Here is a 12,525-nt window from a genome sequence, read left to right on the forward strand (position 1 = left end):
CACATAATTGTTTTTAATGCCTAAAGTTCTATACTTTATTTGTTGTTTCCTTCCTTTTCTTTGTATATTTTTATTATAGCCATTATATTCTTTCACTTTTTCTTTGCCTATCTAAATTTAGATGATGAACAAATGGCACTGATAACATAGTACTCTTCATATGTTGATTCATCTAGAAAATAATTTTTAAAAATGTTAACATTATGTACGTATAAATATGATATCAAGCATTAAATTTTTTCAAAGTTAAACAATTATTACCTGATGTATATATATTTGTTGGAAAAATTGGTAATTGACTATAATATTTAATTGTTGTTAATTTTGACAATTTAGATTGAGATGAAAGTGAAATTCTCCGTGTACTTAACACTCTGAAAGTGACATATAATTTTAACTATATGGGTAGCATACAGATTATTAAAAATTCATAAACTCACTCTTTAATTAAGTTAATTGCTGAAACAGGAAGAGGAGCACTTAAGGTATAGATTTTATGTTTAGCTAAATCGCAAACATTTTTTAGAGGTGACTTTTCACCAACATACTGCTCATAAGCACAGCAAAATAATCTTTTTAGATCATCAGTTGAACATTCTAAATTATCTTCCAGCAATAACATAAATTCCAAACATACATGTATTTGTACTAAATATATCAATTTTTTCCTGAAAACATTCATATGAAACTTTAAATAATTAATATTATATCATAGATTAAACATGATAATACATTTTATTATTAATACATAATGTATTACACATACCTATAGGTATCAACTATAAATTCATCATATGATAAACTTTTTAATTCTTTTTTAATATCATACAATTCACCAAACCTTGCATTGTTTAAAATGTACGTGTAATCTTTACACAATTTTTCAAAACCCATGTCTATAACATATTCTAATGGTAAACTACTAGATAATAAATGTGTAACTACTTTCTGTTGATGTGAATGAGTAATGATATTGGAAAATCTTGTTGAATTCATAAATTTGACCTGATATGTATTAATTACACGATTTAAAAACACCTTTAATTATATTTAGCACAAAGTAATATTTCTTCTTAATCTACTTTTTTATACCTGAGATAAACAGCCATTTATTATAATTTCTTCAAGTACTATGTTAATACATTCTACCATTTCGAAATAATCCGAGTTCACTGTAAATATATTAGTATTATTGTATACATGTGCAAAATACTTAATATATACCTACATTAAATGCATACTTACTTATAAGTAAATCCCATAAAAAGTCTGTAAAATCCAAATTGTTTCTATCTGGAAGGTTCTGTGCATATTGTCGAATTTTTATATTATCTCCTAAATTGTCTATATTTGACAAATTTATTTGATCTGCCCTGTTGGCTCTAGAATTTCTAAAACTGTAATCTTCATTCAACAGAAGACTCAAATTCTTCAAAATTACATCATGTTTCTATTTGAAATAATCATTATAATATTGTTACCGAGATATTAAAATAATATACAAATAATTTAAGTGTAAAAGTGTTAAAATACCTCTTCGTATGGACTTGTAAAATCATGTGGAAATCTCAGTGGTATTAAACTGTGACGAGACTTTGTATTCTTTTTATAATTATCTATTATATTCAAATACTGATTTAACAATAACAATTGTTTCCATAACTCTTTCAAAGGACTGTTATTTGAATTTGTAATAACTTGAGCAAACTAAATAGGGCATAAAATATTTAGGAAAACAATAAATTTTGAATGGATTATTATTAATTAACTAATTTACCAAATTATTTTTGGTTGCTCTTGTAGGAAGATGCACTGATAAACTAGAAGTAGCTACCTCTATGCTTAGACTTCCTTCAAAGTTACTCTTCATATTATCATCCAAATTAAGTGTTTCTTCTCTTGTTTCAAATAAATCAAAAATATTAAATGCAGAGATGGTCAACTGTTACACAAATATAAAACCAAATTATAATCATACCCGTAGATCATCAAATGAAGATAATACTTACGTCTTCTTCGCGTGCATGTGAAAGTTCTAAATGTTGTTGACAAATTTCAGATGAAGATTTCTTGATAGTTTCTAGGGTTTCGCTACCAGCTGAATAAACTTCTATTGTAGTAAACCATTTCCCTTCAATTATTGCGCCTAGTAATCTACTTTTTTTATTATCTTTACCATCGCAAAGGGCAAATATTGGAGGGAAAGAATTATCTGTAAATTCAATGCACGCATTCAGTGCATTGCTAAAAAAAGAAACCATATTAATGATACATCATTTTTAGAGTAAGTCTCTTAATGCTGTACCATGCTTCTGTTCTGCTTAATGGTAGGTAATTTTCTTCTTCCTTGAACCAATTCTGTCTTGCCCGAAATATTGTATCTTCGAAATCATTTTCTTTAAATGAACACTTCAATGGCGATCCAGTTATATCAAATACTAAAAGAATTCAATAATTTATACAATGTAAAGAAATCAATTGAAGTACTTAGTACTCAAAAGGCTTACAGCTCGTTTCATCATCATTCGTATACTTTACAGAATTATTGGGAGATTCTGAAGCTCGCTAAAAAAATGAACAAAACAGCTGATAAGATAACTACTTAACAAATTAAATAAAAGTCGAACAATGTACATACTTCCTTATATAAAATGTAACAGAGCGTATTTTTGAATTCTGGAAAAATTCGAGCCACATATGATAAACAAATTTTATCTATCTTTATCGACGAATCTAAAATTTGTTTTAATGTCTCCAGTTCAACCATGGTGTTTTATTATTATTTATACTTTGTATCGGTCTCGTAGATGTTTTATTTTCTCTATATTTTGCCCAGTTCTACGGAACTATTTGAATTACAATTTTAAACGTTTTTTGAAATTCCGTGTTCGTAAATACATCATGATTTAATGCCGTTTAAGCTATCTTTACATGTTCTATTATTACACAGTACTGAATAATACTGAACGCTAGTGTGAACATTCGAAACGAGATGAATTTTTAATTATTTATCAATTTAAAAGACACAATTTCGAAGAGATATCTGAAGGGGGAAACATTAATAAAGATTCTATATCGAACGGTACTATTTATTTGGGTTTCGGAACAATGCTGGGTATTCGGTGTTCGCCTAGTCCTCCTCCGTCAGCCGTTTCGCGTTTGCGCCACTTGCAGTGGACGATATCGATATGTCAATACTTGTAAAGTACGAGATCTTTGAAAAGTGTACGATGTCGTAGAAATACGTGAGAGATACTCGAAAAACTGAGCGTAGTTGTAATAGTAATTAGGTTATGAAAAAGTCGAACAAATACTGGACAGGTGTGGGTAACATTTCAACGGTGTGTTTGTCCGAGGTAAAGAGGGACCGTGAGGACCTCGAAGACAGTCTTCCGACCTTTTACATGAAGGAACAAGATATTCCTGAATATCTGGAAGGCTGTGGTTTAACCACCTGTACAGCCAGCGATATGCCTGAGGACGTGGATGTCCTGCGGGATAACAAGGAGCATACGAAGGAGAAAAAATTGTCGTCCGCGTCCATAGCAGGGCCCGACACTAAAAAAACAGTAACTGTCAAGCATCCGGAATCGAATAAACCGAAACCGACGACGAAGAAAGGGAAACCGATACAAGCGGATCTAGACGTCTCCAAAGAATTCACCAGATGCAGGGAGGAATGTTTAGAGCGGTTGGATCTAAGTAAATCGAATATTACACACCTACCTAGCACGGTACGGGACTTGACGCATTTGCTCGAGTTCTATCTGTACGGTAACAAACTTGTTACGTTACCGCCGGAAATCGGGTTCCTTGCCAATCTAGAAACTCTCGCTTTAAGCGAGAATTCATTGACAAGTTTACCAAATACATTAGCCAACTTGAAGTCGTTAAGAGTCCTTGACTTGAGGCACAACAAACTGAACGAAATACCGGACGTCGTGTACAGATTGACGAATCTCACAACCCTATTCTTACGCTTCAATCGAATCAGATACGTAAGTGATAACATACGAAATTTGACAAATTTAATAATGCTGAGTTTGAGGGAGAATAAGATCAGGGAGCTTCCCGCTGGCATCGGCAAATTGGTAAATTTGATAACGTTTGATGTTTCTCATAATCATCTGGAGCATTTGCCGGAGGAGATCGGAAATTGCGTCCAGTTGTCTACGCTCGACTTGCAACACAACGAGCTGTTGGATATTCCAGACACAATTGGAAATCTAGTTTCGTTGACCAGATTAGGTCTTAGATACAATAGATTAACTAGTATTCCAAAATCTTTGGCCAATTGTAAATTGATGGATGAATTTAGCGTAGAGGGGAATCAAGTGTCGCAATTACCAGATGGACTGCTCGCGAGTCTCTCTGATTTAACAACAATCACATTGTCCAGGAATGCTTTTACCGCGTATCCATCAGGAGGACCAGCGCAATTTACAAACGTTTACTCTATCAATCTCGAGCATAACAAAATAGACAAAATACCGTACGGTATTTTCTCTAGAGCAAAAAATCTTGCAAAGTTAAATATGAAGGAAAATCAGTTGACCGCTTTACCATTAGACATTGGTACATGGACTAATATGGTCGAATTAAATTTGGGTACGAATCAACTTACAAAAATTCCTGACGACATTCAATGCCTTCAAAATTTAGAGGTCTTAATACTTTCTAATAATTTATTGAAACGTATTCCTGCCAGCATAGCGAACTTGCGTAAGCTTAGAGTATTAGACCTTGAAGAAAACAAAATTGAATCTTTACCTAATGAAATTGGTTTCCTAAGGGACTTGCAAAAGTTAATTTTACAATCTAATCAAGTAACATCTTTACCAAGAGCTATTGGTCATTTGACAAACTTGACATACTTAAGCGTCGGAGAAAATAATCTGAACTATTTACCCGAGGAGATTGGCACACTGGAAAAATTAGATTCGCTTTATGTAAACGATAATGCTGACTTACACAATTTACCATTTGAATTAGCTCTGTGCACAAATCTCAGTATTATGTCAATTGAAAATTGTCCACTTTCTCAAATACCACCAGAGATAGTAGCAGGTGGACCTTCCTTAGTGATACAATTTTTAAAAATGCAAGGACCTTACCGATCCATGTAACAAAATTAAGAATAATTATCTCTTATATGACTTAGATGTCGATTCTTAATAAGAAGAGTGATACAGAAACAGATGATATTTGATACCAATAATTTATTAACATTAAAAATTCTCACTATAATGATCTCACATCTCAATGAAAATTATATAAATATTATATAAAATGTGCATATATTTGTATTCTCATAAAATGAATAACGAATAATCTTGTGTCTGCGATACATTTTCAATATGAAAACAAAGAAACGTATGTATAAATATATTGTGAAATTGGTGCTGAATTGAAAATATGCACAAGGAATAATAGAACTACAAAAGAATGAAATCATAATAAAGTATTTTAGATACTGTAATAACATGAAATTATAGCAACATTTTATTATTAATACATATATATATTTTATTTTTCCTTCATTTATTTTACTCTTTTTCTTTTTTTTTTTTATGTATATTATTTAGTACTGTAATAAAATGTAATATATTTTAATTTGCATGTGATATGCTTTGTTACTATTTTACATTATGATATGCATTATAATTATCCTACAATTTCAGAAATTAATATCTAGTATTTAGATATATGCTATAGCAGATTCATTGAGTTCACAAATTTATTTTACATGGATACCTGAAAATACTATCCTTAGAAATGTAATTCTTATTTTTAGAATTTTCTAAACTATAAAGGAGTGAGAGACAGCTATTTAAGCTATTCAATTTGAAGGAATACAATTAAGAATCGGCATCAATAACTTTAAGTTTCAGTTATTGCTATTCATTGCCATATAAAAGAAGATATTTTGATGATGAAAAAATAAAAACAATCTCTGTAGCGATAAGTTGTACCTTGTATCATAGTGCAAAGCTATGTATTGTTAATTATTTTATGTTACATTATCAGTTATAGCAGTTTCAATTATAAGAGATTTCATAAGAAACCACTCTTCCAAAAAGATATAAAAGATATCTATTTATATATAATTTAGCATACTGTAACAAATAACGTATTACTTTTTTATTTCTAAGATTAAACGTAAACAATTTTATATTTAGACATCTTGAACAATTATCAAAAAAGTATGCTCCATGAAAAAGATATACATAATTATGTGCGCTATGTTTTAATTATGCGTTATACCATTTTGCATCCGTTAAAATAAGTTGCAATATTCAGTGGCAATTATAATATACATTTACCTATATGTTTTTACAAAACAGTTACAAAATTATTACATGTTTCTAACTAATTAATAAATTAAATTCTAATAATTAGTGCAATTAAAGTTTTCAATTGAATTATTAATATGCTCTCATCCCATGAAGGAGCTGCCAAACATAAGCATACTATTATCTAGGTTTAGCATTGTATTACTATAAGATTATTTTTTGCTAAGTTCCATAAATACTAATTTCTGATGAATGCAAACAGAAAGGAAACTTTTAATGACTGTAAAAGGAAAGAGACAGCTTAGTGTTTTGTATTTTCTGCACACAGAGAAATTATATCAATAGCAATTACAAATAGTTACACATTACTTTCATGGTCAATCATATAGAAACTTATAAATAAGTATTATGTGTACACGTGTTTTATATCGCATTCATAACTGTAGGAGACTAAGGGAATTTTATTTATAGATAAGAATATATTGATTTTTTAAACATTCTTACACACATTCTTAAACACAAACACATGCTCTGAACAGAAAATATTGTTTTTTTTTTTATTTAGAAACTATTTTGTGCAATGGCTGTGTAATAACAAATTAAATATTTAACACACCTTTACGTGTATTAATCATATTTCAAAATGATATTATATTGATGTATTGTAAATTATACAAGCAGGTATCTTTATATTTTAATTAGTGTTATTTTAAATACACTGACTTTATCTTTCTCAATTAATAGAGATTATAAGTACTCAAATGTGTAGTATATAATGTACATAGACATCTGTATTTACAGATTCTATATCAATTTGTTCAATTTGCAATATTTTATAGAAGGAAATACAAAATCCTTGATTTGGGAGATTATTAAAATATATAAAGTATACAATGGAACTTAGCAAACTTTTAATTATAATTAAGGGAAAGTATGTCTATTCTGTGTAACTTACTGATGTACGAAAATGTATGATTTGTTATTTGTCTATTTACACAGTTTTTCTACACTATAGTTATGTTTCAAATATGATATTGTGTAATGTATTTACATTAAACTTTGTCTTTCAAACTTCTACAACTTGTCCATGAAATAAAGACCGATAATAATGTTGCACAATTAAGATTCCACCTGACTTTGTGTTAAAACTTATTTCTACAGATTCACAGGTGAAATCAATGTCATAAGTTTTGTATAAGAGATATTTTTATGATTTTTTACTTAATGATACTCATTAAGTAACAACTTCCAAATTGATTCAAGTTGCAACTATCAATGTCAATTTGTAGATTTTATGTCAAAATGCTTACCTGTGTATTACCTACCTTTATGTTATAAACAATAACAGTTATGTATATAATTTATAAAGTAGCATACAACATATATCTTCTCTACTGAAAGGATGTACAAAATGTTGCAGTTAAGGTACCATTTTGCTTTAACAGTATACATATATATATGTTTAATACATATTACAGTGTTGAATAAGTTTCAAAGTAATGTGCAAAGGTTGCCAAAAGGAGTGCTACAATACAAATTGTTGTGATAAACTGTTCAACAGTTTTAAAATACATAAGTAACACGCTATAGTATGATTGGAAAAATATGATTAAATTTATATGAAAATTTAAAATAAATAACTTTTTTCAAATTGTAATCTCGTTGAATAGTCTATCAAGTGCGATATTACGTATATAATTTTAAAAGTATAATATTAATGTAATTCAATGTATATGACTATATAAGATGCTGTATATTTCTAAATATATAAATATATGATAAAAATTTTGGGTCGCTCACTTTATTACTTATTACAGCTAATTATTCGATACATTGAACTTATAACAATTTATTGTATATTTCATTAGCTTTATTTTAATTTATTGTACATTTCACTAGTATAATTGTAATTTATTGTATATTTTAGTAGTTTTATTGTAATGTTATGCATATCTCCCGCTTTAGAAATAAGAGAAAGAAAGATATATAAGAAAGCTATAGGAAAGGGTGAGACAGATGATACCGACCCTGTTCGAAAACTACTATTACGCCACCTCTGTGAAAAGTACTAAAACCAATGGTCGACTAGTTTCAGTGGTTCTCTAAGAGATGGCGCTAGTAGTTTTCAGCAGTTTACTTCGCTGTCGATAATGCTGTGCGACCAGTTTGAGCACTTTTCACAGAGATGGCGCCAGGGGTTCTTGAATAGTGTAGGTATCATCTGTCTCACTCTTTCCTGTAGCTTACTTATAAATCGCTCTCCCTCTCTTCCTCTCCCTTACCTCTAAAGCGGGAGATATGTTATCTGATTCGTTCTATTCAATAAAAAGTAAGGAATTTTTGTATCTAATCAGCAGTACTCTTAAATTCTGTAATTAAGATGAGAGAGAGAGAGAGAGAGCGCAGCGGAGAGAAGGAAAGAGAAGCGGAAACGAAGTCTGGAAGGTAATAGTTTAATAGATAATATAAAACTTTTATTATTTCAGACGGTTTTACATCGATTTTGCACCGCAACTGGATTTCTTCAAAAAATTTACGACAATTAGTACATAAGAACACATTTGTAATTTGCAATTTGTTAAAATAAATGTTTAGCCATTGTTAATTAATTGTTTAATCATTTATTAACCTGATCAGCAATCCTAAAATAACCAATTCCAATTCCTTAAACGAGAAAATCTCGTAAAACATAGCCCCTATCATGATATAAAGCTATCTATAAGTTCAAATATTGGCGCGTGAGTTCGAAATATCACGAATTCCTGGAATATGACGTCACTTCCAGGAATCGCCGAAATTCTCGGAATTCTCGATGACGTCATTTCCAGGAAGTGGCACGTTCGTATACCTCCTATGACGTCATGTTCTCCTGATACAAAGTTAGATTTTCGGGGTCTCAATCGAAAAATCGGCAATGTATCAGGAGAACATGACGTCACAGGAGGTATCGGCAATTCCAGGAATTCTCGATGACGTCATTTCCAAGAAGTGGCACTATTCGGATACCTCCTATGACGTCATGTTCTCCTGATACATTGCCGATTTTTCAAACGAAATCTCGAAAATCCGACTTTGTATCAGGAGAACATGACGTCATAGGAGGTATCCGAAAAGTGCCACTTCTTGGAAATGACGTCATCGAGAATTCCTGGAATTGCCGATACCTCCTATGACGTCATGTTCTCCTGATACAAAGTCGGATTTTCAGATTTTCGTTCGAAAAATTGGCAATGTATCAGGAGAACATGACGTCATAGGAGGTATCCGAACGTGCCACTTCCTGGAAATGACGTCATCGAGAATTCCGAGAATTTCGGCGATTCTTGGAAGTGACGTCATTTTCCAGGAATTGGCAAGTTTTCAGGATTTTTCAATCAAAACCCTGATTTCCGACTTTGTATCAGGAGAACATGATAGGCAAGGAGGTATCCGTAATTTAGGCTTTACCGGAAGTGACGTCATATTCCAGGAATTCGTGATATTTCGAACTCACGCGCCAATATTTGAACTTATAGATAGCTTTATATCATGATAGGGGCTATGTTTTACGAGATTCTCTCGTTTAAGGAATTGGAATTGGTCATTCTGGGATTGCTGACTAGGTTAATAAATAATTAAATAATTAATTAACAATGACTGAACATTTATTTTAACAAATTACAAATTACAAATGTGTTCTTACATCCTAATTGTTGTAAATTATCTTTATAAACCCATGTACAATACTTTTTATACAACTAAAACTTATGTTCATTTGTAAGAAAGGAACGTAGATTAATCCATTTCTCGAACTTCTTCTTTCTTCTTGTTGCAGAAGCTAATATCCATTGCTCCGGTAATTCTGGACTCTACTATCCCTTAATTCCTCGTTGAATTGAGAATTTCGATCATGATTCACTCTTTAGCAACCATCAAAGAGTTATTCTCTCGTCCTGCATAATCATATTTCCTATATCTTCGGTCGAAACCAGTTTCTTATACATTTTTTTCGAAGAAATCCAGTTGCGGTGCAAAGTCGATGTAAAACCATCTGAAATAATACAAGTTTTAAATTATCTATTAAACTATTACCTTCCAGACTTCGTTTCCGCTTCTCTTTTCTTCTCTCCGCTGCGCTCTTTCTCTCTCTCTCATCTTAATTACAGAATTTAAGAGTACTGCTGATTAGATACAAAAATTCCTTACTTTTTATTGAATAGAACGAATCAGATAACATATCTCCCGCTTTAGAGGTAAGAGAGAGAGAGAGCGATTTATAAGTAAGCTACAGGAAAGAGTGAGACAGATGATACCTACACTATTCAAGAACCCCTGGCGCCATCTCTGTGAAAAGTGCTCAAACTGGTCGCACAGCATTATCGACGGCGAAGTAAACTACTCAAGAACTACTGGCGCCATCTCTTGGAGAACAACTGAAACTAGTCGGCCAGTAGTTTCAGTACTTTTCGCAGAGATGGCGCTAGAAGTTCTCGAATAGGGTCGGTATCATTTGTATAGCTTTCTTTCTCTTATCTTATTCAAATTATTTAAATCTCTCTTAGAGTGCATATCAATCGATCGTCTTCAAACGAACGGAATCGAAGAGTAAATGATCGGAGACAGTTTTAAAACAATATCGAATATATTAATATTAATATCGTTAATAACATTATTAAATATCAGGGTCAGATTACTATTCGTCGTAGCCGTTTTTTTTTCAAATCGCAGAGACGATTGATAGTTTAAATTCGCCTGTGTTCACAATAAACGAACATTTTATATATTTTCTTAATTTTTTTTGTTCTTAATATAAAGCTCTTTGTGCGCGCGCTCATGACGTGGTTCACGTACAGACAAAACGGTTCTGCTCGTTCCGCATCTTCTAGACGCGATCTTTTCTCGTATTTAAATATGTTGGGTCTTACCAGATAGACGCATACATACATATATATATGTATAAATGTATATACAATTGTCTATTACACTAACTGGATAGGGAAGTTGCACGCCGAAAGATTGATTAAAAAACTTTCAACAATTACTCGGAATGGCTGCATCAAGTCCGCACAGATTATTTAACTATTTCGCTCTAATTTGTTCCTACGTTAAAAGAAAAAATGTGATAAATTACACGTGAATATTTTTGTAAAATCTACCACGAGAAATCATTCTCGTGGCCAGAACATCTTTCGGTAGGAACTATCCTTCGGTAGGAAGGAATGCGACAAGGAACTAATAATTGCCATGTTCTAAAAGAGGAACTATAAAGTGTGATATTTCGGAATTTCTGCCGTTTGTCATTGCAAAAAAGAAAAATCGGTCAATTCTCGTAGAAAATAAATTAGAGCGAAATCGTTTCGATAAATAATCAGGGTTGAAATTCTTTTTCAAAAAATATACATATATCGATGAGTAGGTCGATATCGATTACCAACAACGTTATGGTAGCATAAGCTGCCATTTGTATATTTCAGAAGCTCGTTCTTTGATCTCTATTGCACGCGTCGTATAAAAAAAAAAGGGCAGGGGGGAATTATTGCACCAATATCGCGCGACACAGCGCGAGAACAGAACCAACGAGTGCGATTTGTTCGTGGTACTCGTTAATTCAGAGCACTGATCCGTCTCTTACATTTTAAACTTAACTCTTAAACACTTAACACGAACGAACTCGTCTAGATTACGAGCCGGGCAAACGTTAACTCGGAGCACTCGCATTCTCGAATTGTCTCGTCATTTTCTCATTGCACGTTTCGGCGTTACAAGAATCGCTGACTAAAATACAACAAATCTTGTGCCACAAAATAGCTTCCGCGCGTACGCTCGATCAAACAACTTCAGGTACTTTTAAAACAAGAGTTTCGATGGTGGCAATATTACTTGAAGATCTTGATGCTATCGAATGAATCTGTATTATGCGTTTCTCTCGCCTGCGATTCTCTTTGTTCGATCTTATGCCCCGTATACGTACAAATGTATACACTTTAATTGTCTCGCTTTCTCAACTCGAAACGTACGATGGAGTCTTTTGATTATGCAAATCCATGCATTTATATAATTTATAAACGTTTCATTTATAACATATTCTACCAGTAGTAGAATAGTAGTGTAAATTCTGACATTATTTTTGTCGATAAAATGACACTGGTTCTTCGAATGTTTCTACCTAAAATTGCACCTTTATACACGAGTGCTTTTTACAGGAACAAGAGCAGAGAGGAGCATCTTTAGAACCACGGGAACGTAGGGTCCT

At 31.9% G+C, this 12,525-nt stretch overlaps 2 protein-coding genes across 2 annotated transcripts; one reads left to right on the forward strand and one right to left on the reverse strand.

Moving 5' to 3' along the window:
* Positions 1-10: 10 nt before the first annotated feature.
* Positions 11-2,953, reverse strand: LOC143432847 (protein zwilch homolog). Its single transcript, XM_076909777.1, has 12 exons — positions 2,632-2,953; positions 2,508-2,555; positions 2,306-2,438; positions 2,010-2,244; positions 1,778-1,942; positions 1,534-1,707; positions 1,246-1,450; positions 1,093-1,172; positions 767-1,005; positions 441-668; positions 262-374; positions 11-172 (listed from the first exon to the last, which is right to left on the reverse strand). Exons 1-12 carry the CDS (start codon positions 2,765-2,767, stop codon positions 108-110), a joined length of 1,821 nt encoding a protein of 606 aa, XP_076765892.1. The 5' UTR covers positions 2,768-2,953; the 3' UTR covers positions 11-107.
* A 156-nt stretch (positions 2,954-3,109) lies between these two features.
* Positions 3,110-5,500, forward strand: LOC143432799 (leucine-rich repeat protein soc-2 homolog). The gene has a single exon (XM_076909697.1). The coding sequence runs from the start codon at positions 3,294-3,296 to the stop codon at positions 5,124-5,126; it is 1,833 nt and encodes a 610-aa protein (XP_076765812.1). The 5' UTR covers positions 3,110-3,293; the 3' UTR covers positions 5,127-5,500.
* Positions 5,501-12,525: the final 7,025 nt, after the last annotated feature.

The sequence above is a fragment of the Xylocopa sonorina genome, chromosome 2 (genome assembly GCF_050948175.1).
Source record: "Xylocopa sonorina isolate GNS202 chromosome 2, iyXylSono1_principal, whole genome shotgun sequence".
NCBI classification, from domain to species: domain Eukaryota; kingdom Metazoa; phylum Arthropoda; class Insecta; order Hymenoptera; family Apidae; genus Xylocopa; species Xylocopa sonorina.

Coding starts and splice junctions, on each gene's coding strand:
- LOC143432847 (XM_076909777.1), bottom strand. CDS start 2,767: ATGGTTGAACTGGAGACATTAAAACAAATTTTAGATTCGTCGATAAAG. Junction 2,245..2,305: donor TTAAGCAGAACAGAAGCATG/GTACAGCATTAA, acceptor TTCTTTTTTTAG/CAATGCACTGAATGCGTGCA. Junction 669..766: donor TTTATAGTTGATACCTATAG/GTATGTGTAATA, acceptor GAATGTTTTCAG/GAAAAAATTGATATATTTAG.
- LOC143432799 (XM_076909697.1), top strand. CDS start 3,294: ATGAAAAAGTCGAACAAATACTGGACAGGTGTGGGTAACATTTCAACG.